Source organism: Phyllobates terribilis, unplaced genomic scaffold, assembly GCF_046119375.1.
Source record: "Phyllobates terribilis strain yellow unplaced genomic scaffold, ASM4611937v1 Scaffold_1__5_contigs__length_1240528914, whole genome shotgun sequence".
NCBI classification, from domain to species: Eukaryota; Metazoa; Chordata; class Amphibia; order Anura; family Dendrobatidae; genus Phyllobates; species Phyllobates terribilis.
In genome coordinates, this window is record NW_027362761.1 from 538,075,290 (window position 1) to 538,103,232 (window position 27,943).

Genomic DNA, 27,943 nt, shown 5'->3' on the forward strand with positions numbered 1-27,943 from the left:
GAAGCGACTGATCAGTCAACATTGATATAAGGGAGATAGAAGCGGAGGATATTTCCTGGCTCGTCCCCCATTACTTCAGGCGGCAGCTTCAGCATAAAACAAACAGGATTACGCTCAGTGATGAGAGCACTAATCCATGAATATTGATGGGCAATAAATAGGTCCTGACAATGAATAACCTGTAGGGGGCGCTCTCCTGATGCCATGTAAACAGCATTTTTCTGGTACTGCAACATCAGAAATGATGCATCTCGTACGGGTGGTAAAAACTAAATCTGAGGTTTTCTGGAAGGATGTAAAGAGCAGATGGTGAATGTTTTATTATTTAACGGCCCAGACAGCTTGGTGGAAGCCGCGTGTCCACCCGGACGCCAAGATTTATCCAGCACGCTGCAGGTTTCAGGCACAGGCCTGAAGGAGACGAGACTTAGCAGGGATCCAGCAGCCAAATAGGACGCAGACAACCACCTGCTGACAACTTTCTGCCTCCAGCAGGACCAGCTGTGGAGAAGATGGTTTCAGGCTGCCCCAGAAACAGGGTTTATGGAAAACCGAAGGCAACAAATTCCAGTGCAGTTCACGGAGATGATAAAATCTGTGCCCTGGGAAACCCTTCCATCAAACACGCTGCCCACATCAGCTATAGATAGGAGACCGGCACCAAAGGAGGCAGAATTGGCAGGCCTGGGACCGGAGACTTCTACCTGTGCCCAGGATGAATGACGCGGACTAAAGGGCAACAATTAATTTGTATTCTCAGTTTTCGTCCATTCATCCCAAGGAGCATTTGTGATTTCAGACACTGATGTTGGGGAGAGGTCAGGCTCACAATCTCAGCTCTAGTCCATCCTAAAGTTATTGGATGGGGCTTTATTGACTTTGTGCACTGGGCACAGTTATAAGGAACAGAAAAGGGCCTTCTCCAAACTGTTCCCACAAAGTTGGAGGCTACAAGTGTCCTCAATGTCTTGTGCTAACCCCTGATAACAGCCCATAGCATTATCCTCCTCCACCAAACTGTACAGCGGGCACAGTGCTGTCAGGGGGGGACGTTCTCCTTCACCAAATCCAGACTCATCCATCAGACGCCAGATAGAGAAGTGTGATCCGTCACTGCACTGGGCAAGTTTCCTCCAGAGTCCGGTGGTGGCTGCTTTACACCACTCCATCCGATGCTCGGCATTGAGCTTGGTGATGTACGGCTGCATGCAGCTTATCAGCCATGAAGCTACTGGCGGGGGCGCAGTGTTTGTGCTGATGTTATTACCATTAGTTATAGTAACTGCAGTTATGGAGCCAGCAGAGCATTGGTGACTTTTTTGCCCTCCGCTCCTCAGCACTCGGCCCCCCGCTCTGTAACGTTCTGGGGTCTGCACTTCGTGGCTGAGTTGTTGCGGCTCCTTCCACTACTCAATACCATCACTCACAGGTGATGAAGAGAGATTTAGGAGGAAGAAATGTCCTGACCGGACTTGTTACCCTGGTGGCTCCTATTACAGGACTGCGCAGTTATCACGGAGCTCTGCACCACCAGCCATTCGGTCATGTTAGTAAAGGCTGACAGCATGGCGGGGGGCCAGAGGTTGTACACCAGGGGCGAGAGGCATGAGGTTATACACTGGTGGGACAGCAGGGCTGTATGTTATACACCAGGGGGGCAATGGGGCTGCATGATATACATTGGGATGGGCAATGGGGCCGGATGTTATACACCAGGGTCACAAATCTGCTGAAATCAATGAATAAGATGTATGCCCTAATACTTTTTTCCCATATAGTGCATGACAGTGATAACTCTCTGGTGAATTGTTCTTGGACATTCATTATCTAGAAAAAAAAAAAGCCTTTCTGCATTTTAGTAACTCAGTGACGCTGTTGAACGTGTATCCGCTAACAAGCTTGCAGACCATTTCCTATAACCGCAGACAGTTCTGGAGTATAATACTGGCTGTAACTTAAGATATGAGCAAGATAATATAAAGTATTAACAAGGTGAACAACTCATTATGCTGAATACAGTGATATGTAATGTCATCAGTTAGGAAGGAAGTAGCTAACTTCTCCTCCCACTTGGGTTTAAATGAAATCAAGTGAAAAGAAAAGTAAGACATGAGATTTCTATGTTCAGGAGTCACTCAACCATGAGTAATGGGTCGTGACTACAACTGTGCGTATGTGATGTGCTACTTCTAAAATAACAATTAGGAAAATTTATTTCCTTGTTACTTCCCTCGGGTTTTTCGCACTTCAGGAACCCCGATCATTAATATAAGATTCTGTGACCACGCCAGTGAACCCCAACGACAGAGGCCGATTGTCACTCCCCAGTAAATAAAGCCAACCACTTCAAATTGTCCTTAAAGGATATAGACACTTATAATTACACAGTATCACAGCGAGATCAGAATTAACCCCTGTAGATACCTCCTTCTACATTCCTACAGACATTACAAGATAATCAGAGTGCTCTAGGACCGCGAGTTATGTTTGCTAAAGTGGTAGTCCGCCACTCAGATTTATGAATATTAGAAGAAGCAATTACTACATTGCCCGACACAAATGTCATTTTTAAAAAAGGTTTTATGATGTGTTTTTTTTTCAGTTTTCCATATCACTATCTACAGCAGGGGCCCTCAACCTACGGCCCGCGGGCACATGCGGCCCGCGGAGGATTTTTATCCGGCCCGCTGGGCAGTGGGCGGAGGAGAGCGGTGTCAGCGCCCGCTCCCTCATGCTTGCTCAGAGCCCCGGCAGCCAGATAGTTACCTCTCCCCGTGCCTCTGCAGATCCGCTGTGCGCTCCCTGTGACGTCTCAGGTCAGAGGGTGCGGTGACGTCTTTCCACCACACCCTCCCCTGAGCCATCACAGGCAGCGCAGAGCGGGAAGACGCCGGCGACGCTGGAATCCGGACCGGAGCAGCGGCAGCAGGAGAGAAGTGAGGCGAGTATTGGATTTTTTTTTTCTAATGTATGGAGGCATGGGACATTATATAGGGGGGGTAACATCATGGGCGTACCCACAGTGGGGCAGGGGGGGGCAGCTGCCCCCCCCTAGAAGCAGGCACGCAAGCCGCACACCAGGGCCGACGTCAGCACCCGGCGCACCAGGGCAAATGCCGGGGCCCTGAGCAGGCGGGGGGGGGGCCCCTCACCGTCAGCGCCCGCTCCCCCCCCCCTGTTTGCTCAGGGCCCCGGCATCCGGCACAATATTTACCCCTCCCCGTGCCTCCGCAGCAGCTCTGCATCCTCCGCGGCTGCTGCACTGTGACGTCTCAGGTCAGAGGGCGCGGTGACGTCTTTACACCGAGCTCTCTCCTGAGCAGTCACAGCGCAGAGCGGGATGAGGCCGGCGACGCTAAGGAGCAGTGGCAGCAGGTGAGACGTGAGGTGAGTATTTGATTTTTTTTGTTAATTATATGGAGGCCTGTGGCAATATAAGGGAGGGGGTGAGGTGGGGGTGTGTGACATCCTGCATGGGGCATTATACACTGTGTTCCAAATTATTATGCAAATAATATTTTCTCAGATTTTCCCAAATTACCTATATGAATTGCAGTCATTGTAATTTTCCAGTCAAATAACTATTAGAGTACAATTGAAAGGTTTTTGTACAAACTGCCTATGATAACAGGATATTTTAAAAAAAATAAAACACTCAAACTGCACTCAAAATGCATGTTCCAAATTATTATGCACAGCAGAGTTTTCAACCTTTTCATTTTATTAAAGAACAAAAAAAATGGTCATTTTTGAAATTCTAAGCATTAGCAGGTTATTACAAACTGAAATCAAACAGTTTTCAACTCAAAACTTTATTCTAGGTGATGTTACATTTGCACATAGGACCCCTTGTTCGAAAGGAGCTTCTGAACTCTCTCGTCCATTGAATTTGTCAGGTTTTGGATGGTTTCTGCTTCCAATTGTTTTGCATGAGGACAGAATACCCTCCCAGAGCTGTTGCTTAGATGTGAACTGCCTCCCGCCATCATAGACATTCCTTTTGGTGATGCTCCAGAGGTTCTCAATGGGGTTGAGGTCAGGGGAGCATGGGTGCCACACCATAAGTTTGTCCCCTTTTATGCCCATAGCAGCCAGAGATGCAGATGTGTTATGTGCAGCATGAGACGGGGCATTATCATGCATGAAAATGATCTTGCTGCGGAATGCACGGTTCTTCTTCTTGAACCATGGAAGGAAGTGCTGTTTGAGAAACTCAACATACATTATGGAGTTCATCTTTACCCCTTCAGGGATCCTAAAAGGGCAGACAATCTCTCTCCCCATGATTCCAGCCCAAAACATTACTCCACCTCCTCCTTGTTAGCGCCATAGCCGTGGTTGCATGGGGTGTCCATCAACCAGCCATCCTCCACTCCATCCATCTGGACCATCGAGATCATTTTATGCATGATAATGCACCATCTCATGCTGCACATAACACATCTGCATCTCTGGCTGCTATGGGCATAAAAGGGGACAAACTTATGGTGTGACCCCCATGCTCCCCTGACCTCAACCCCATTGAGAACCTCTGGAGCATCATCAAAAGGAGTGTCTATGATGGCGGGAGGCAGTTCACATCTAAGCAACAGCTCTGGGAGGGTATTCTGTCCTCATGCAAAACAATTAAAGCAGAAACCATCCAAAACCTGACAAATTCAATGGACGAGAGCGTTCAGAAGCTCCTTTCGAACAAGGGGTCCTATGTGCAAATGTTATATCACCTAGAATAAAGTTATGAGTTGAAAACTGTTTGATTTCAGTTTGTAATAACCTGCTAATGCTTATAATTTCAAAAATGACCATTTTTTTGTTCTTTATTAAAATGAAAAGGTTGAAAACTCTGCTGTGCATAATAATTTGGAACATGCATTTTGAGTGCAGTTTGAGTGTTTTATTTTTTTAAAAATATACTGTTATCATAGGCAGTTTGTACAAAAACCTTTCAATTGTACTCTAATAGTTATTTGACTGGAAAATTACAATGACTGCAATTCATATAGGTAATTTGGGAAAATCTGAGAAAATATTATTTGCATAATAATTTGGAACACAGTGTAAAGGGGGGGGTGACATCCTGCATGGTGCATTATAAGGGGGGGGGGTGACATCCTGCATGGGGCATTATAAGGGAGGGGGGGGTGACATCCTGCATGGGGCATTATAAGGAAGGGTGTGTGTGTGACATCCTGCATGGGGCATTATAAGGGAGGGGGGGTGTGACATCCTGCATGGGGCATTATAAGGAAGGGGGGGGTGTCATCCTGCATGGGGCATTATATGGGGGGGAACAGCCTGCATGGGGCATTATGTGGGGGGGAACAGCCTGCGTGGGGCATTATGTGGAGGGGGGGGGGGGGACAGCCTGCGTGCGGCATTATGTGGGGGGGGGGGGAACAGCCTGCATGAGGCATTGTGTGTGGGCAACAGCCTTCATGGAGCGCTATATGGGGGCCAGTATCCTGCATGGAGCGTTATATGGGGGCCAGTAACCTGTATGGAGTGTTATATGGGAGCTAGTATTCCATATGGAGCGTTATATGGGGGCCAGTATCCTGTATGGAGTATTATATGGGGGCCAGTTTTCTGCCTGGAGCGTTATATGGGGGCCAGTATTCTGTATGGAGCGTTATATGGGGGCCAGTATCCTGTATGGAGCATTATATGGGAGCCAGTATTCTGTATGAAGCATTATATGGGGGCCAGTATTCTGTATGGAGCGTTATATGGGGGCCAGTATCCTGTATGGAGCGTTATATGGGGACCAGTATCCTGTATGGAGCGTTATATGGGGACCAGTATCCTGTGTGGAGCGATTCGCCGGTTTCTGAGCTATTGTGGAATTTACAATAGATATCGCTCATGTAATGTAAGAAGTGAAATCTTTGCATTGTACTATATATATATATTTCTCTTCGGTATCTGTGACCATGGCTTGCTCCCCCCTAGTTTTGATCCTGGGTACGCCCATGGGTGACATCCTGCATGGTGCATTATAAGGGGGGGGGGGGTGTGACATCCTGCATGGGGCATTATAAGGGAGGGGGGGTGACATCCTGCATGGGGCATTATAAGGGAGGGTGTGTGTGTGACATCCTGCATGGGGCATTATAAGGGAGGGGGGGTGTGACATTCTGCATGGGGCATTATAAGGAAGGGGGGGGTGTCATCCTGCATGGGGCATTATATGGGGGGAACAGCCTGCATGGGGCATTATGTGGGGGGGAACAGCCTGCGTGGGGCATTATGTGGGGGGGGGGGGAACAGCCTGCGTGCGGCATTATGTGGGGGGGGGGGGACAGCCTGCATGAGGCATTGTGTGTGGGCAACAGCCTTCATGGAGCGCTATATGGGGGCCAGTATCCTGCATGGAGCGTTATATGGGGGCTAGTATTCCGTATGGAGCGTTATATGGGGGCCAGTATCCTGTATGGAGTATTATATGGGGGCCAGTATTCTGCCTGGAGCGTTATATGGGGGCCAGTATCCTGTATGGAGCATTATATGGGAGCCAGTATTCTGTATGAAGCATTATATGGGGGCCAGTATTCTGTATGGAGCGTTATATGGGGGCCAGTATCCTGTATGGAGCGTTATATGGGGACCAGTATCCTGTATGGGGCATTTTATGGTGGCCAGTATACTGTGTGGAGCGATTCGCCGGTTTCTGAGCTATTGTGGAATTTACAATAGATATCGCTCATGTAATGTAAGAAGTGAAATCTTTGCATTGTACTATATATATATATTTCTCTTCGGTATCTGTGACCATGGCTTGCCCCCCCCTAGTTTTGATCCTGGGTTCGCCCATGGGTGACATCCTGCATGGGACATTATATAGGGGGGGGGTGACGTGACATCCTGCATGGGACATTATATAGGGGGGGGTGACATCCTGCATGGGGCATTATATGGGGGGGCGAGTGACATCCTGCATGGGGCATTGTATGAGGGGGTGACATCCTGAATAGGGCATTATATAGGGGGTGAAATCCAGCATGGGGCATTATATGGAGGGGTGACATCCTGAATGGGGCATTATATGGGGGGGTGACATGCTGCATGGGGCATTATATGGGGGGGGTGACATCCAGCATGGGGCATTATATGGGGGGGGTGACATCCTGAATGGGGTATTATAAAGACAGGGGAGTGATATCCTGCATGGGGCATTATACGGGGGGTGACATCCTGCATGGGGCATTATACGGGGGGTGACATGCTGCGTGGGACATTATATGGGGGGTGACATCTAGCATGGGGCATTATATGGGGGGGGTGACATCCTGAATGGGGCATTATATGGGGGGGTGACATGCTGCATGGGGCATTATATGGGGGGTGACATCCAGCATGGGGCATTATAAAGACAGGGGAGTGATATCTTGCATGGGGCATTATATGGGAGGTGACATCCTGCATGGGGCCTATGCTGCCTACTGGGGACATTTACCTGCCTAATTGAGGACATTTACCTGCCTATTGGGGACCTATGCTGCCTATTGGGGATATTTACCAGCCTATTGGGGACATTTACCTGCCCATTGAGGACCTATGCTGCCTATTGGGGACATTTACCTGCCTATTGAAATACCGGTTGATTTAACTTTACTCGTTCTTCATTTTAAATATTGTATTTGTTCCTGTATTGTTTTTTTTACTTCAAAATAAGATATGTGCAGTGTGCATAGGAATTTGTTCATAGTTTTTTTAAAAATTATATTCCAGCCCTCCAATGGTCTGAGGGACAGTGAACTGGCCCCCTGTTTAAAAAGTTTGAGGACCCCTGATCTACAGTATATAAAAATAGAAATTTTGCACATTTTAAACTGACCACTAGGCCTCAAGTAGCCTCATACTTCCTGTTCTGTACAGCTTACCTCCTGTACAATGACAGATCCTATGATATCTATTGTATATTAAGGAGTTATCCATCATTATACAACAGGGGAAGCGGTGAGCTGTGATATCACCTATGGTGAATGGTGGATCCTGTGTTATCTGCTCTATATAGAGGTGTTATTAGTCATTGTACAGGAGGAGGAGGTGAGCTGCGACACCTATTGTGAATAGTGGATTCTGCATTACCTACTGTATTCAGAAGTATTTTCAATGACTGTACAGGAGGAGGATGAGGTGAGCTATGACATTACTTATGGTGAATCCTGTGTTATCTACTGTACATAGAGGTGTTAACCATTGTGCAGGAGGAGGAAGTGAGCTGTAACATCACCTATAGTGGATCATGTGTTATCTACTCTAAATATATGTAATATCACTTATTGTACAGGAGGAAGAGGAGGTGAGCTGTGACATTGTGTATTGTAAATGATGGATCCTGCATTAACTAATGAATTTAATGGTGTTACCTGTCACTGTACAGGAGGAGGAGGAGATGAGCTGTGACATCACATATTGTGAATGGTGGATCCTGCGTTATCTACTGTATATAGAGGTGTTATCAGTCATTGTAATTCTGAGTGTGCTGATAACAAGATTGCTGAAAAGTCTACTGTACAGAACAGGAAGTGTGAGTCCATTATGAGACCTAGTGTGAAAATTGCAAGATTTTTTATTTTTTATAGAGAGATAGATATATATAGAGAGATATGTATCTGTAGATCTCTCTCTCTATATAGTTAAAAAAAATATTTAAATATAGAAACCAGATTTAAACAATAGGCCATTTTCTGCTGACTTGCTCCCTTTAAATTCATGTAACAGATGAACTTCTTCATCCATTCAGGAAGGAGGAGGACAGTAATATTACAGGTTTACAGAGACAGAGATAGCATCTTCATTTAGCTAATGATGCCCCTGTCACAGGTGGATCTCTGTTCTAGCTGCATCTTCCTCATTCATCAAAACCCAACTAATCACAGGTTCTGATTCCAATGGATCATTTGTCTGCTAATTACACAGGTGAGTGAAGAGCCTTTTGTTTTTTTTTTTTTTTTTTTTAGGTCTCGTGCTCTGCAATCATGGCCTTTGTGTTCTGCCATTATGGAGCTTACTCTGTACATGGAGAGATCGATGCGCAGGGAATTGTGCAACTGGTCCAGGAGCTTCACAAAGCGTTCTTTCTGCAGAAAAGAAAAAAATATATATGTGTATACGTATGTGAAAAATCTGTAACAATCATATTGCAGTTACAGTGGAAAATTGTCTTCTGGAGGACAAATATACATAGCAGTTAAAGGTTATATAGGAGATAACAGTGACTGCTGGGACCCCCATGATCCTGAGAACAGGGACCTTCCCTCCATTCATTCTCTACAGAACTGAGATCTGTGGCAGTCTCAGACAATGAATAAGCCATGTCTGACAGCGATCAGTAAAGTTATCCCCTATCCTATGGTGCAAAGAATATATGGTGTAGAACAGGGGTGGTCTTCTCAAGGGTCACTGCCGAGAATACACGGAGAACACTCACCCCAAAGTTGGAGGCAGAGAAGCGGTCAGATGCAGACACGTTGGTGGAGGCAGTGGTGTGGGCATAGTAGGCATTGATATTGGCGAGGAGCGTGCTCATGACGGCTGGTACTCCAGGACACATATACTTTGAGGACAGACAAGCAAAATGCCTGGAATGAGAAAATTACGAGATTAGGAATCAATCAAATACTGGAGATTGTTTAAAGATATTATCAGGAATTCTGAAAGACGAGATGGTATAGATGCTACGAGAAGCTTATTCCCTTCTGGAGGTCCATGGATTACACAGTAACCTATAGACTGGACTGAAAAAGTGAATTGCTTCTTTTCCCCTGAGGTGGCGCTGCAGAGAAATTAGACATTAGTTGCCAAGTGTGCCCACTTATTATAAAATGATTGGTGGAGGTCCCAGCAGAAGGATCGGCATATGGTTAGGGGATTCTTTCTCAAAATAAGGGAATGTTCAAAGTGGACAATTCATTTAAAAAGAGGAACCCAATCTATGAGCAATTAAAAAAAACAAAATGTGTAAAACAAACTATGACAAAAAATCCTAATATTTCTGGATGGTAACTCACTTTTGTGTCCACTTCACTATTTCTAGGGGGAACAAATAGTGAAGTGGACACAAAAGTGAGTTACCATCCAGAAATATTAGGATTTTTTGTCATAGATTGTTTCACAAGTTTTATTTTTTTAATGGCTCATAGGTTGGGTTCCTCTTTTATGGCTCATAGGTTGGGCTCCTCTTTTGAATGTCTGTTCATTCCCATCATTCCCATTTTTAGCAGCAGTAACAGATCTTAGCAGTTGTCTGTCACCTCTAAAATCGGACCTTTGAGTTCCAATACCTGCCACTCTGCTAGCTACAATCTCTATAATCTTACTACATAAAGAGCTTAATATTGGAGGTGAGTCCGATTTACTCTGGCTCTGCCATTACCAACACAGCTTCTACTGATCTGTTCTTTTCTGATTAACTCAAAACTTAATGCTACAACACAGAATCAACCTGCTTATGAAATACGTATTTAAAATGCGGGGAATCCAGAAATGTACCGTAATTATTATTTTTTTTAATTGGAAGTGGTTCCAGAAATAGAACGTTTTATTAAGGGCTTTCCATTGTACAATAATGCGTGTGCTAGAAATTCAAGCGGCCAAATTAATTCTTTAGAATAAAACACATATACAAATTTGTTTTCATACAGAGAGATTTCCACGCGATCTGACCTGGGCAATTCAGTTTTTGAATTGGCGAACTTCTCTGTAATCTTATAAATTTTAATTTTGTTTTCCGTAATGTCATTTACTAATTTATTAATTATGACAAAGTTGTTTATCTCGTAAAAAGGCTGACAGTGAATAGACATGGGTAATTTAAGTTAGTTTTTATTATGTAGTGGGAAAATATATTTTTGTACCATGTTAGCCAGTACAGAAAGTCAATCAACCGTCCAACAAACCTTAAATGGGACAGCTTCCATCCAAAACACAAAAAACTCTATTGTCTACAGCCAAGCCATCAGATACAATCGGATATGTTCCAACCCTTTGGATAAAGACAAACACCTTGGTGGCCTCAGAAAGACCTTTTTGAATCAGGGCTACCGTCCAAGAACAATTGTGAACCAGATTACAAGAGCCACCAGAATATCAAGGAACCATCTCCTACATTACAAAACTAAACAAGATAGTAATCGGGTGCCTCTAGTAGTCACCTACAATCCAAATCTGGAGGTGCTAAGGAGAGCTGCACGGAAACTACAACCCTTACTACAAAAAGATGCCCGATTACAATCCATATTTCCAGACCCCCCACTTCTGTGTTTCAGGCAGCCCCCAAATTTAAGAAGAATAATTGTCAGAAGCTCCTTGTCCTCTCCACCAGCTACAGGAACCTATCCCTGCAACCAGAAAAAAATGTAAAACCTGTCCATTTATAATTACCACAGCCAAGATAAAGGTCCCCAATTCACATCAGTACTACAAGATCCCAGGTATTTTCAACGGCATCACATCTAATGTGGTGTAATTAGTTATATGCACCAAATGTTCAGCTGGATGTCTGTATGTAGGCAGGGCAAAAACTTAGGACAAGGATGAATCCTCATCGCCACACAAAAGAAAAAATAATAGATCTACCTGTGGCCAAACATTTTTGTATTCCTGATCACAGCATCATGGATATGAAATTACTGGTATTAAAAGGTAACTTCAAATCTTAGAGAGACAGACAACTTTGGGAATATAAACTCATGACGACCTTTGACACCTTCAGAGCAGGAATGAATGTATTGCATGGATTTATGTAAATCTACATCAACTAAGGACATCACAACCCTGGACCAGACCTCAATCATAGGATAATAAAACTTTCACACTCCTTATCTATGAACTATTCCAATATTTACGGCCACAACTGTGTTTATCCCTCTCCAATAGTAATAGCTCTGCTTTACGTCACTTGTCTCATCTATTACATTATTTCTGTGTCTTGCTGTGTATAAATATGTGACTCTTCAGCAGTGACTCAAGGAGAAGTCATTATTATAGGGGACTTCAACTACCCTGAAATACATTGGGGAACAGAAACCTGTAGTTCAAGCAAAGGTAATAGGTTTTTGACAACTATGAGAGACAATTACCTTTCACAACTGGTTCAGGACCCAACAAGAAGGGGGGCACTGCTAGACCTAATATTAACCAACAGGCTAGACCGCATATCAAATATACGAGTTAGGGGTCACTTGGGTAATAGTGATCAAAAAATAATAAGTTTTCATGTAACCTTTAATAAGATGTGTAGTAGAGGGGTTACAAGGACACTAAACTTCAGGAAGGCAAATTTGCAACGGTTGAGAGATTATCTTAGTGCAATAAACTGGGACGATATTCTGAAACATAAAACTACACAAAGCAAATGGGAGACATTTATTAGCATCCTGAATAGGATCTGTGCACAATATATACCCTATGGGAATAAACATGCTAGAAATAGGAGGAAACCACTATGGCTAAATAGAGCTGTAAGGGGCGCAATAAGTGACAAAAAGAAAGCATTTAGAGAACTAAAGAAAGTAGGTAGTGATGAGGCATTAAATAAATATAGAAAAATAAATTCTGTAAAAACCAAATCAAGGCAGCAAAGATTGAGACAAAGAGAATCATTGCCAGAGAAAGTAAAAATAATCCCAAAATATTCTTTAACTACATAAATAGTAAAAAACTAAAAAATGATAGTGTTGGCCCCCTTAAAATAGTCTGGGTGAAATGGTGGATGAGGAAAAAGCCAATATGCTAAATGATTTTTTTTCAACTGTATTTACACAAGAAAATCACATGACAGAAAACATGATTAGTGATAACAAAAATTCTCCATTAAATGTCACTTGCTTAACCCAGCAGGAAGTATGGCGGCGTCTAAAAATCACTAAAGTTGACAAATCCCCGGGCCAGGATGGGATACACCCGCGAGTACTGCAGGAATTAAGTAACGTCATAGATAGACCATTATTTTTAATCTTTAAAGATTCCATAATAACAGGGTCTGTACCACAGGACTGGCGTATAGCAAATGTGGTGCCAATATTCAAAAAGGGGACAAAAACTGAACTTGGAAATTATAGGCCAGTAAGCTTAACCTCTACTGTGGGTAAAATCCTGGAGGGTTTCCTAAGAGATGCTATAATAGAGTATCTGAAGAAGAATAACCTCATGACCCAATATCAACATGGGTTTACGAGGGACCGTTCCTGTCAAACTAATTTGATAGGTTTTTATGAGGAGGCAAGTTCTGGACTGGACCAAGGAAATGCAGTGGATGTTGTGTATAAGGACTTTTCAAAAGCTTTTGATACGGTTCCACACAAAAGGTTGATACATAAAATGAGAACAATGGGGATAGGGGAAAATATATGTATGCGGGTTAAGAATTGGCTCAGTGATCGGAAACAAAGGGTGGTTATTAATGGAAAACACTCAGACTGGGTCTCCGTTAACAGTGGGGTACCACACATGGGTCAGTATTGGGCCCTCTTCTTTTTAACATATTTATTAATGACCTTGTAGGGGGCATACAGAGTAATATTTCAATATTTGCAGATGACACTAAACTCTGCAGGGTAATCAATACAGAGGAGGACAATTTTATATTACAGGAGGATCTATGTAAACTAGAAGCTTGGGCTGATAAATGGCAAATGAGCTTTAATGGGGATAAATGTAAGGTAATGCACTTGGGCAGAGGAAATAAAATGTATAATTATATGCTTAATTGTAAAACACTGGGCAAAACTGTAACTGAAAAAGACCTGGGTGTATTGGTGGACGACAAGCTCACGTTTAGTGGCCAGTGTCAGGCAGCTGCTGCAAAGGCAAATAAAATAATGGGATGCATTAAAAGAGGCATAGATGCTCATGAGGAGAACATAATTTTACCTCTATACAAGTCACTAGTGCGACCACACTTAGAATACTGTGTACAGTTCTGGTCTCCGGTGTATAAGAAAGACATAGCTGAACTAGAGCGGGGGTAGAGAAGAGCGACCAAGGTTATTAGAGGACTGGGGGGTCTGCAATACCAAGACAGGTTATTACACTTGGGGTTATTTACTTTAGAAAAACGAAGGCTTAGGGGTGATCTTATTACTATGTACAAGTATATGAGGGGACAGTACAAAGACCAGTCTACTGATCTTTTTACTCTGAGGCCTGAGACGGGGACAAGGGGGCATCTTCTACGTCTGGAGGAAAGAAGGTTTAATCATAATCACAGATGCGGATTCTTTACTGTAAGAGCAGTGAAACTATGGAACTCTCTGCCGCATGATGTTGTAATGAGTGATTCACTATTAAAATTTAAGAAGGGCATGGATGCCTTTCTTGAAAAGTATAATATTACAGGTTATATATACTAGATTCCTTGATAGGGCGTTGATCCAGGGAACTAGTCTGATTGTCATATGGAGTCGGGAAGGAATTTTTTCCCCAATGTGGAGCTTAGTGTTTGCCACATGGGGTTTTTTGCCTTTCTCTGAATCAACATGTTAGGCTATGGATTGAACTAGATGGACTAAGGCTGTGTGCCCACGATGCGTTTAAGAGTCTCCAAAGCGGCAAAAACGCTGCAGAAACGCTTAAAAAAAGCTTGGTAGAAGGTCTGCCATGTTCCCCAATGATAATCCGCATGTGCTGTGCATATGCTGAGGAAATTTTCGCTGCGGGTCATCATTGCAGAAAAAAACGCAGCACTAGCAATTATTTTGTGGAAACGCTGCGTTTTTGCCGCCATTGACTTGCATTGGAAGGCATGGAATCCACATCACTGCATCTGTACATGCGGAATCCAAGCGTTCCAATGTGCGGATGGTACCCGGGTGTGGAGGACAGGAGACTCTCCTCCGGACCCGGGTACCATAGAACCTGTGAAAAAAAGAATAAAATAAAAAATAAAATATGATATTTACCTTCTGATGGCCCGCGGTGTGCTTGTCTTCACTTGCAGGCAGACCGCGGTGGACTGAAGGACCTGCGCTGACGTCACAGTCATGTGACGGCAGGTCCTTCAGTGTACCGTGAGCTGCTGGCTGTCAGGACGGAGCAAAGCAAGACTCTGGGGGCCATCAGAAAGTAAGTATAAATTTATTTTTTACCATTCTTTCGGTCACACTATATAAATCCATGTCGTTTGCATGGATTTATATAGTGTGACCAAGTTGACAAGCACTTTCCAAGTGATGCTAAAATTGCTTGGAAAGCGCTTGTCAACCCACATGCGGAAATGCAAGTGAAGAACGCTTCACATCCGCTTGTCCCTGGGAGGAAAACGCATGTACAATCCGCATGTATAATCCGCATGTACAATCCGCATGTACAATCCGCATGTACAGTCCGCATGCGTTTTTTTCTGCCAGGGAGATGCAGAAATGCTCAGGAAAAAATCCGGAGCATTTCTGCATCGTAGGCACATAGCCTTCGGTCTTCCTTCAACCTTAAAAACTATGTTACTATGCTGTGTTATACTATGCCTGATGAAGAAACCGGAGTAATTTCGAAAGCTTAGCTTGCAATTTTTTACCATCTTTTCAGTTAACCATTAAAAGGTATCAACCACTGAGGACTCTCAAATCTAAATATTTTTCTATTATGTAGCGCACACTTTTCTAGCTTCCGAAACCTATTTGTTTTGGAACTCGGGCTGCTAGTTACTTAATAATCCGTGTCTATTATATACGATGGCTCTCTTTAAAAGGCTTCTATGTCAGCAGACTACCAGCTTATGCAAATAAGTGTGACGGTGCATTGGGGGCGTGTCAATACACCCAAAGTGTATCTACACGCCTCCAATGAACATCCAGGCAAATTTGCATGAGTCTTCAAAAGTTATAGCATATTGGATCACTACAAAATAGTTATCAATGTCATTGTTGTGCTAGGACCTATACTGTACTGCCATACCTCTAGTTTCAGCAGTAAATAAAAGTGTTCCCTTTAAATCATCACTATCATTTCAATAAGCTTATCTCCACTTGATGAGACAGTGTACTAAAATCAAAAATGGAAAATTACTTTATTTGCAAAAAAAAGTTGCCATATTCCCGTAAAAATGCCCCGAAGGGCGTCTCCTCCTTTGTAACGTTCTGCTCACTGAATGTTGTTAGGTCACATCAGTCTCTAATCACAGAGAAGCAGAGAGGGATCACAGGACGCGCGGGCAGGACTTTGTTGCATTTAGGAGTAGATAGAGCCGGAGGATCTCCATTATATACACAGTACTCCTCCCCTTGATCTTTGCACTGTCCACAATCTTTAACACCCCACCATGTAACTAGTAAAATCACTGTCCTCCCAATAGCCCAGGTATGTGCTCCGAAACCGGTCCGGACATAATAAGATGCATCCGAGCTATAAGCCTATGCACTTGACGCATTTCTATTGAATATTTTAAAATAAAAAAATATAGGTTCAGAGATTTTTTTCCACACTTTATCTCACCACCCAGACAGTGACATGGAGGAATGATCCCGCGAGCGGATTGAGACCTCAACCATTAGCCTGCGTCCCACCACGCACAGAGAAATGCCGCAGACAGCCCACTCATCCCGCAGCGAAAGGTTAATCGGCGTCTCTGCAGCATTCATTTGTTAATAGGAACATTTAGTGTAAAATGTCAGAGCGGCTAACCAGCGCAGCGCAGGACTGGAATATAAATAGACCCCCGCGATAAACATGTTATCATTTCTGAAACTCAGGGAAGAGAATGAGCGAGCGCCATTTCTGGGGAGGGATCGACAACTTTCCACCCCCCGCCCCCCACCTCGAGATGTGGTTTGTGAAGATAATACGTGATCAATGATGGGAGTTACATGGTTTCATCGCACCACACAATGTGTCATTACCATCGCTATTTATTCCACACCAACAAAGACTTTTCCACTATATAAATTTTTTTGCAATGAGTAAAAAAAAAAAAAAAAGTATAAGTAAAATGGTTTTAGTTTTTACCTGGAGTTTGTCAGTTTCATCATTAACCTAAATTTTAGCTCTGAGTAAAGAAAAGTCTCCAGATAGAAAAAAGATTTTTTGGATTCAAACTAATAGTAGCAGCAGCGAGATGCGACAGTCAGCAGCAGGAGCCAACAATGATGTTTATCATGGCAGCAAGAGATATAGAAAAAAATAATTGCATCGCATGTAGCTTGTTCGTGCAAATATATGTTCAAAAGTTACCAAGAGCATCAGGACCTAATAGCACATATCTATATCATTACACGGGCTGTATAAAGAAAAAAATCCAAATAACTAAAGCAAAGTTGGAATAAGGCAAAAGAAAAAGCAAGAGGAAAGGGAAAGGCAAGAGAGAGACACTAAAAGTGAAAGGCAGGAGAGAAACTAAAAGTGAAAGGCAAGAGAGAGACAAAGTGAAAGGCAGGAGAGAGACAAAGTGAAAGGCAGGAGAGAGACAAAGTGAAAGGCAGGAGAGAGACAAAGTGAAAGGCAGGAGAGAGAAACTAAAAGTGAAAGGCAGGAGAGAAACTAATAGTGAATGGCAAGAGAGAGACTAAAAGTGAAAGGCAGGAGAGAGGCTAAAAGTGAAAGGCAGGAGAGAGAAACTAAAAGTGAAAGGCAGGAGAGCGAAACTAAAAGTGAAAGGCAGCAGAGAAACTAATAGTGAATGGCAAGAGAGAAACTAAAAGTGAAAGGCAGGAGAGAAACTAAAAGTGAAAGGCAGGAGAGAAACTAAAAGTGAAAGGCAGGAGAGAGAAACTAAAAGTGAAAGGCAGGACAGAGAAAGTGAAAGGCAGGAGAGAAACTAAAAGTGAAAGGCAGGGGAGAGACAAAGTGAAAGGCAAGAGAGAGAAATTAAAAGTGAAAGGCAGGAGAGAGCCTAAAAGTGAAAGGCAGGAGAGAGCCTAAAAGTGAAAGGCAGGAGAGAGCCTAAAAGTGAAAGGCAGGAGAGAGCCTAAAAGTGAAAGGCAGGAGAGAGCCTAAAAGTGAAAGGCAGGAGAGAGCCTAAAAGTGAAAGGCAGGAGAAAGCCTAAAAGTGAAAGGCAGGAGAGAGCCTAAAAGTGAAAGGCAGGAGAGAGCCTAAAAGTGAAAGGCAGGAGAGAGCCTAAAAGTGAAAGGTAGGAGAGAGAAACTAAAAGTGAAAGAGGCAAGAGAGAGACTAAAAGTGAAAGGCAGGAGAGAGACAAAGTGAAAGGCAGGAGAGAGAAACTAAAAGTGAAAGGCAGGAGAGAGACAAAGTGAAAGGCAGGAGAGAGACACTAAAAGTGAAAGGCAGGAGAGAGAAACTAAAAGTGAAAGGCAGGAGAGAGAAACTAAAAGTGAAAGGCAGGAGAAACTAAAAGTGAAAGGCAGGAGAGAGAAACTAAAAGTAAGAGGCAAGAGAGAAACTAAAAGTGAAAGGCAGGAGAGAAACTAAAAGTGAAAGGCAGGAGAGAAACTAAAAGTGAAAGGCAGGAGAGAAACTAAAAGTGAAAGGCAGGAGAGAGGCTAAAAGTGAAAGGCAGGAGAGAGGCTAAAAGTGAAAGGCAGGAGAGAGGCTAAAAGTGAAAGGCAGGAGAGAGGCTAAAAGTGAAAGGCAGGAGAGAGGCTAAAAGTGAAAGGCAGGAGAGAGGCTAAGGCCACGTTCACACGTTCTGATTTTGGATATCAAATAGTGATTAAAAATACTGGAGTGGAACAATCAGAGAAAAAGTAGAATAGAAACACGTCACCACTTCTGTATTTATCACCCTCCTGGTTTTGGCTTACAAATACTGATGTAAAATACTGACCAAATACTGAAAGTGTGACCGTGGCCTAAAAGTGAAAGGCAGGAGAGAGAGTTGCACATGTCACAATAAGCAACTTTGCAATCTGTCTCATCAGAGAAATCTGCTTCTTTCTCCTTGTGGACTGATCTTTCATTCTCAATTAAAGGGTGTTCAGTGAAGACATATTTTTCAATTTCTTACATAGGAGATGACAGTTGGTGCTTGCAGAATTCTATGGAGCGGGGGGGGGGGGTGAGCTAGAGGCAGACACACAACCACCATAGCAAGTTCACAAGAAAACCACAGTTACACTTGTCCGTAGAACTTTACGAGCACCAACTGTTGTTATCTCCTATCTCAGTAATGGGAAACTCTGAAGACACACCAGTTACCTGTGAATCAAGAATTTTGAAAGCGAGCGAAAAGTTCAGGAGGGGAAAAGACGTGGGTTTCTCTAATAAGATATATTACAAAGTTTCTTATTTTCACCAATGAAAACAACAGTTATTCTTTAAGTGGCATATTTCAGAGCGCACGTAGAAACCCTGGGTAATATATGAGTGCTGTAGTTGTTATATGCCACGGCTGCCATTATTCTGTAAGCCTATATTATATTCCATTACTCCCCCGTGGATTATACACCGGTGACAGCTGTCATTTACCCTTCTACAGAATAGGCAGGCTTCCTCGGCTGGAGATGCACATTGAGGGTTGTGATTCATCACGCCGCCTGTAAATCACCAGAAATGAAAACATATCAATTCCCAACAGAAAGCAGATGATATCTCCGCGCTCAGTGCAGGGATACGAGGCATCGCCTGCCTATAACGAGCTGAATTAATGACTTGTACTCTGCAATGTGACAATGGAAATTAACTCACCGGTGAATACAACATGTGAGATCGGTCTCCAGTCTAGTGGAGCGCTGCTGGCTTATAATACGCCGTCCTCTCTGCTTAATACCAGAGCTATGAGCGCGCATTAATTACAGGAGGGGAGATCGCGCTCCACAAGAACCAGGATTATTCCACTTATCCCACAAGAGCTCGGTAAGCAATGCAGGCAGCGCTGGCGATACAGGAGCCCCGGGAGCAGGCAGTCTCCTCGCTTCACCTGTCAGCACGGGATGGAGAGGTCTCTATGTGCAGATGGACGGCGTCACTGCACAGCGGCTTCCCCAGAGATTCAGCCCTGAAGGGGGAACTGTGCTATAATGAGCAACATGAAAAGGTCGCCTGGAAAAATAAAATGCTTTAAATCCACTTACTCCACTCAAAACAGGAAAATCTAGATGTCAATAATACAACTATTGTCAGGAAGCTGAGATACGTGGAGCTATTTGCAGGGTCCTCAGCTATAGCGCTGCCCCTGCGTCACTCTGATCCCTGCACCTTCACAGTATGGATCTCATCTGATTGATGCTCTGAGAAACGAACAATCTGCAAATCATTGTATCTGTAAATTAAAATGTTATACCCCAAAACACACCTCCATAGTGCCGGCCACTACTTCCCGGCTCTCTATAGGAAGGAAGGGCGGAAGTAGCGTCACCCGCCCCCCGAACTCTCCACGGGATGAAGCGGCCCCCCAGAACTCTCCGCGGAAAGCAGAGTCACCCCCGGAACTCTCTGCAGGAAGCAGCATCACCCCCCGAACTCTCTGCGGAAAGCAGCATCACCCCTGAGCTCTCTGCGGAAAGAAGCATCACCCCCTGAGCTCTCTGCGGAAAGCAGCATCACCCCTGAGCTCTCTGCGGAAAGCAGCATCACCCCTGAGCTCTCTGCGGAAAGCAGCATCACCCCCTGAGCTCTCTGCGGAAAGCAGCATCACCCCTGAGCTCTCTGCGGAAAGAAGCATCACCCCCTGAGCTCTCTGCGGAAAGAAGCATCACCCCCTGAGCTCTCTGCGGAAAGCAGCATCACCCCCTGAGCTCTCTGCGGAAAGAAGCATCACCCTCTGAGCTCTCTGCGGAAAGAAGCATCACCCCCTGAGCTCTCTGCGGAAAGCAGCGTCACCCCTGAGCTCTCTGCGGAAAGCAGCGTCACCCCTGAGCTCTCTGCGGAAAGCAGCGTCACCCCTGAGCTCTCTGCGGAAAGAAGCATCACCCCCTGAGCTCTCTGCGGAAAGCAGCATCACCACCTGAACTCTCTGCGGAAAGCAGCATCACCCCTGAGCTCTCTGCGTAAAGAAGCATCACCCCCTGAGCTCTCTGCGGAAAGCAGCATCACCCCCTGAACTCTCTGCGGAAAGCAGCATCACCCCCTGAACTCTCTGCGGAAAGCAGCATCACCCCCTGAACTCTCTGCGGAAAGCAGCGTAACTCCCCCCTCGAACTCTCCGCGGGAAGCAGCGGCCCCCCGACTCCTCTGTCTAGAAGAATACATTTCCTTAGAAAGTTTGCGCACGTCTCCTCATACTCACGTCATGGCCTGGTAAATGGACTCAATGCCGTAACGCATGGCAAACTCGTCGACGATCTCCTGTGCTGTCTCGTCGAAGTAAACTTTCCAGGCGTCGTCGCCCTTGGCTTCTGGGATCCTCACCACGCCGTTACCCTGTATGTCTGTGAGATGATGGAACAGGTTCTGGGGGAAGGAAACAGCATCCATTAAAGGGGTACTCTCATAACAGATAGTACAGGTACCAAATAAATGAGTAGACAAAAGGGTAGACCCCTCCATCCAGATGTGGTGGCCATTACATAACTCTGGATGGGGAACTTCAGGCCCTTCTACTTTTCAACTTTCCGTGATTCCTTTCTTCCAAAGAAAGCGCAAGGCTTGTGTCTGGTATAGCCTCTCAGCTCCATGGAAGTCAATTTAGCTGAGCTGCAATACCATGCACAACCTGCAGAGAAGTGTGGCACTGTTTTTGGAAGCAAACAGCTATTTTTCCTAATCTTGTGCTTCCCCTTTAACCTATTAATGAATGAAAATTACATTTTGATATAAAACTACTTGTGATGTGGCCGGAGTTTTAGAATAAATTGGTCTCGTCCGAAATCAGAGTAAGCTTTGGTGCGGTTCCCGACATTACAATAAAAACCATGTAATTGGCATCTCAAGGCCATTAGCATTAATTTAATCCCGCTTGCAGAATACGCTTTGTGCACTGCAGGTCACGTGACCTCGAGGCTGGCGCTCGGCGTAGAGCTCGTCTGCAGGAGTCTGGCGTGCCGTATAGCAATGGATGACCTTCCCAATGCACATACACCAATCACTGAGGGCTCTTATACAGCGATTATTCTGTGTCTGCCTCATTATGTACATGCAGTGACATCAGGCCTTGCTGCGCTGCACTGCTGAAAAGACATCATGTGCAGCCTAATGGAGGAGAGTCAGCTATGAGTATTAAAGGGCAATAACCTTATTAAACCAGAGTTGTCCTATTATGTATGGCAGTCTATGTTTGTCATTGTCTGTATAGTTTTGGATTATTTGGTTGCACAATTTAGGAGTACGCAGGTTGGAAATGCCCTGGAAAGAAAAAAAAAAACACTGGGACCCTCTGCTTGGGGTGACAAAATCTTTGTAATTAGGACCCAATAATTCGCCTACAGCACTATCTGTAGGGAGGAGGACAGAGCGCTCACCTCATGTAGACACGTGTACTGGACATGGTATGGCGCCACTTTCTCCTCGCCTTTAATTTCAACATTAATCTGAAGACGAATAGCACCAGAGACGGCCGACTTGTCTGTTCTCTTCTCTGTGAAGATACAAAGACAAACCAAGAAATCCAAAAAGCGAAAATAATCACACATCACACAACTAAACAGAGGAAGTCAACTACAACTACACGGATCCAGACATTTAGCCCTTTTGGTCAACCAGACCCATGGTCTACAAGATCTCTGGCAAAATGGGATCTGTGAGTGACAAACTGTTATGGGGAAACTGTGAGTGACACTTATAGGGGGGAGGGGATCTGTAGGTGACACACAGTTATGGGGAAGGATCTGTGGATGACACACCGTTATGGGGGGGAGATCTGTGGATGACACACCGTTATTGGGGGGAGATCTGTGGATGACACACCGTTATTGGGGGGAGATCTGTGGATGACACACCGTTATTGGGGGGAGATCTGTGGATGACACACCGTTATTGGGGGGAGATCTGTGGATGACACACCGTTATTGGGGGGAGATCTGTGGATGACACACCGTTATGGGGGGGAGGGGATCTGTAGGTGACACACAGTCATGGGGAAGGATCTGTGGATGACACACCGTTATGGCGGGGGGGGGGGGGATCTGTGGATGACACACCGTTATGGGGGGGAGATCTGTGGATGACACACGGTTATGGGGGGGGGGATATCTGGATGACACACCGTTATGGGGGGGGGGGGGATATCTGGATGACACACCGTTATTGGGGGGAGATCTGTGGATGACACACTGTTATGGGGGGGGGGGGGATCTGTGGATGACACACCGTTATGGGGGGGAATCTGTGGATGACACACCGTTGTGGGGGGGGGGGAATCTGTGGATGACACACCGCTATGGCGGGGGGGGACTGTGGATGACACTCCGCTATGGGGCGGGAGAGATCTGTGAATGACACACCGTTATGGCGGGGGGGGGGGGGGATCTGTGGATGACACACCGTTATGGGGGGGAGATCTGTGGATGACACACCGTTATGGTGGTGTGGGTCTGTGGATGACACACCGTTATGGGGGGGGGGATATCTGGATGACACACCGTTATGGGGGGGAATCTGTGGATGACACACCGTTGTGGGGGGGAGGAATCTGTGGATGACACACCGCTATGGCGGGGGGGGACTGTGGATGACACTCCGCTATGGGGCGGGAGAGATCTGTGAATGACACACCGTTATGGGGGGGGGGGGATCTGTGGATGACACACCGTTATGGGGGGGAGATCTGTGGATGACACACCGTTATGGTGGTGTGGGTCTGTGGATGACACACCGTTATGGGGGGGGGGATATCTGGATGACACACCGTTATGGGGGGGGGGGATATCTGGATGACACACCGTTATGGGGGGGGGGGATATCTGGATGACACACCGTTATGGGGGGGGGGGGGATCTGTGGATGACACACCGTTATGGGGGGGAATCTGTGGATGACACACCGTTGTGGGGGGGGGGAATCTGTGGATGACACACTGTTATGGGGGGGGGGGGGGACGACGACGACTGTGGATGACACTCCGCTATGGGGCGGGAGAGATCTGTGAATGACACACTGTTATGGGGGGGGGGGGGGGGGGGACTGTGGATGACACACCGTTATGGGGGGGGGGAATCTGTGGATGACACACCGTTATGGGGGGGGGGGAATCTGTGGATGACACACCGTTGTGGGGGGGGGGGGGGATCTGTGGATGACACACCGTTATGGGGGGGGGGGGGGGAGAGATCTGTGAATGACACACCGTTATGGGAGGGATATCCGTGGATGACACACAGTTATGGGGGGGGGGGGGCGATCTGTGGATGACACACCATTATGGTGGGGGGGGGGGATCTGTGGAAGACACACCGTTATGGGGGGGGGGGATCTGTGGATGACACACCGTTATGGGGGGGGGGGATCTGTGGAAGACACACCGTTATGGGGGGGGGGGGATCTGTGGATGACACACCGTTATGGGGGGGGGGGGATCTGTGGATGACACACCGTTATGGGGGGGGGGGGATCTGTGGATGACACACCGTTATGGGGGGGGGATATCTGGATGACACACCGTTATGGGGGGGAATCTGTGGATGACACACCGTTATGGGGGGGGGGGGGATCTGTGGCTGACACACCGTTATGGTGGTGGGGGTCTGTGGATGACACACCGTTATGGGGGGGGGGATCTGTGGAAGACACACCGTTATGGGGGGGGGGATCTGTGGATGACACACCGTTATGGGGGGGGGGGGGGATCTGTGGATGACACACCGTTATGGGGGGGGGGGGATCTGTGGATGACACACGGTTATGGGGGGGGGGGGGGATATCTGGATGACACACCGTTATGGGGGGGGGGGATATCTGGATGACACACCGTTATGGGGGGAATCTGTGGATGACACACCGTTATGGGGGGGGGGGGGGAGATCTGTGGCTGACACACCGTTATGGTGGTGGGGGTCTGTGGATGACACACCGTTATTGGGGGGGGGGGATCTGTGGATGACACACCGTTATTGGGGGGGGGGATCTGTGGATGACACACAGTTATGGGGGGGGGGGATTTGTGGATAACTCACCGTTATGGGGAGGGGGAATCTGTGGATGACACACAGTCATGGGGGGGGGGAATCTGTGGATGTCACACTGTTATAGGGGGGGATCTGTGGATGTGACACACAGTTATGGGGGGGGGAATCTGTGGATGACACCGTTATGACGGGGGGGGGGGTCTGTGGATGACACACCGTTATGGTGGGGGGGGGGATCTGTGGATGACACACCGTTATGGTGGCGGGGGGGATCTGTGGATGACACACAGTTATGGTGGTGGGGGGGGGATCTGTGGATGACACACAGTTATGGTGGTGGGGGAGGGGGATCTGTGGATGACACACAGTTATGGTGGTGGGGGGGATCTGTGGATGACACACAGTTATGGTGGTGGGGGGGGATCTGTGGATGACACACAGTTATGGTGGTGGGGGGGGGGGATCTGTGGATGACACACAGTTATGGTGGTGGGGGGGGGGCATCTGTGGATGACACACAGTTATGGTGGTGGGGGGGGGGCGTCTGTGGATGACACACCGTTATGGACGGGGATCTGTGGAAGACACACAGTTATGGACGGGGATCTGTGGAAGACACACCGTTATGGACGGGGATCTGTGGAAGACACACCGTTATGGACGGGGATCTGTGGAAGACACACCGTTATGGACGGGGATCTGTGGAAGACACACCGTTATGGACGGGGATCTGTGGATGACACACCGTTATGGACGGGGATCTGTGGATGACACACCGTTATGGACGGGGATCTGTGGATGACACACCGTTATGGACGGGGATCTGTGGATGACACACCGTGATGTACGGGGATCTGTGGATGACACACCGTTATGGGGGTGGGATCTGTGGATGACACCGTTATAGGGGGGGGGGGGAGGGGACTGTGGATGACACACCGTTATAGGGGAGGAGATCTGTGAATGACACACCGTTATGGGGGAGGGATCTGTGGATGAAACACCGTTATGGGGGGGGGTCTGTGGAAGACTCACCGTTATGGGGGGGATCTGTGGAAGACACATCGTTATGGGGGGGGGGGGGATCTGTGGAAGACACACCGTTATGGGGGGGGGGATCTGTGGATGACATACCGTTATGGGGGGTGGATCTGTGGATGACACACCGTTATAGGGGGGGGGGGATCTGTGGATGACACACCGTTATAGGGGGGGGGGATCTGTTGATGACGCACCGTTATGGGGGGTTGGGGATCTGTGGATAACACACCGTTATGGGGGGGGAGGGGGGTATCTGTGAATGACACACCGTTGTGGGGGGGGGGGATCTGTGGATGACACACCGTTATGGGGGGGGGATCTGTGGATGACACACCGTTATGGGGGGGGGGTTTTCCGTGGACGACACACCGTTATGGGGGGGGGGGGGGATCTGTGGATGACACACCGTTATGGAGGGGGGGGTCTGTGGATGACACACCGTTATGGAGGGGGGGGTCTGTGGATGACACACCGCTATGGCGAGGGGATCTGTGGATGACACACCGTTATGGCGGGGAGATCTGTGGATGACACACCGCTATGGCGGGGGTATCTGTGGATGACACACCGTTATGGGAGGGATATCCGTGGATGACACCGTTATGGTGGGGGGGGGGGGGATCTGTGGAAGACACACCGTTATGGGGGGGGGATCTGTGGATGACACACCGCTATGGGGGGGATCTGTGGATGACACACCGTTATGGTGGGGGGGGGGGATCTGTGGAAGACACACCGTTATGGGGGGGGGATCTGTGGATGACACACCGCTATGGGGGGGATCTGTGGATGACACACCGTTATGGTGGTGGGGGTCTGTGGATGACACACCGTTATGGGGGGGGATATCTGGATGACACACCGTTATGGGGGGGAATCTGTGGATGACACACAGTTATGGGGGGGACGACGACGACTGGATGACACACCGTTATGGGGGAGGGATCTGTGGATGACACACCGTTATGGGGGGGGGGGGCGACTGTGGATGACACACCGCTATGGCAGGGGGGGGGGGGGGGGGGGGACTGTGGATGACACACCATTATGGGTTGGGGAGAGATCTGTGAATGACACACCGTTATGGGGGGGATCTGTGGATGACACACCGTTATGGGAGGGATATCCGTGGATGACACACCGTTATGGGAGGGGGGGAATCTGTGGATGACACACCGTTATTGGGGGGAGATCAGTAGATGACACACAGTTATAGGGGGGGGAGAACTGTGGATGACACACCGTTATGGGGGGGGGATCTGTGGATGACACACCGTTATTGGGGGGAGATCAGTAGATGACACACAGTTATAGGGGGGGGGAGAACTGTGGATGACACACCGCTATGGCGGGGGGATCTGTGGATGACACACCGTTATGGGGGGGGGGGGGGGGGGAGAGATCTGTGAATGACACACCGTTATGGGGGGGGGGGGGGGAGAGATCTGTGAATGACACACCGTTATGGGAGGGATATCCGTGGATGACACACAGTTATGGGGGGGGGGGCGATCTGTGGATGACACACCGTTATGGTGGGGGGGGGGATCTGTGGAAGACACACCGTTATGGGGGGGGGGGATCTGTGGATGACACACCGTTATGGGGGGGGGGATCTGTGGAAGACACACCGTTATGGGGGGGGGGGATCTGTGGAAGACACACCGTTATGGGGGGGGGGGATCTGTGGATGACACACCGTTATGGGGGGGGGGGGATCTGTGGATGACACACGGTTATGGGGGGGGGGGGGATATCTGGATGACACACCGTTATGGGGGGGGGGATATCTGGATGACACACCGTTATGGGGGGGAATCTGTGGATGACACACCGTTATGGGGGGGGGGGGGGGGAGATCTGTGGCTGACACACCGTTATGGTGGTGGGGGTCTGTGGATGACACACCGTTATTGGGGGGGGGGGGGATCTGTGGATGACACACCGTTATGGGGGGGGGGATCTGTGGATGACACACAGTTATGAGGGGGGGGGGGATTTGTGGATAACTCAC

At 47.1% G+C, this 27,943-nt stretch overlaps 1 protein-coding gene across 10 annotated transcripts in view; it reads right to left on the reverse strand.

Annotated features, from left to right (window-relative positions):
- UNC13B (unc-13 homolog B) overlaps positions 1 to 27,943 on the reverse strand; it is a 330,375-nt gene that overhangs the window by 72,933 nt on the left and 229,499 nt on the right. For all 10 annotated transcript variants that reach the window (XM_073680363.1, XM_073680367.1, XM_073680366.1 and 7 more), the window contains 4 exons: positions 22,288 to 22,403; positions 21,117 to 21,280; positions 9,434 to 9,584; positions 9,015 to 9,083 (listed from right to left, as the gene is read on the reverse strand). In XM_073680363.1, coding sequence (XP_073536464.1) covers positions 9,015 to 9,083; positions 9,434 to 9,584; positions 21,117 to 21,280; positions 22,288 to 22,403 — 500 coding nt within the window. The remainder of the gene's footprint in view (positions 1 to 9,014; positions 9,084 to 9,433; positions 9,585 to 21,116; positions 21,281 to 22,287; positions 22,404 to 27,943) is intronic.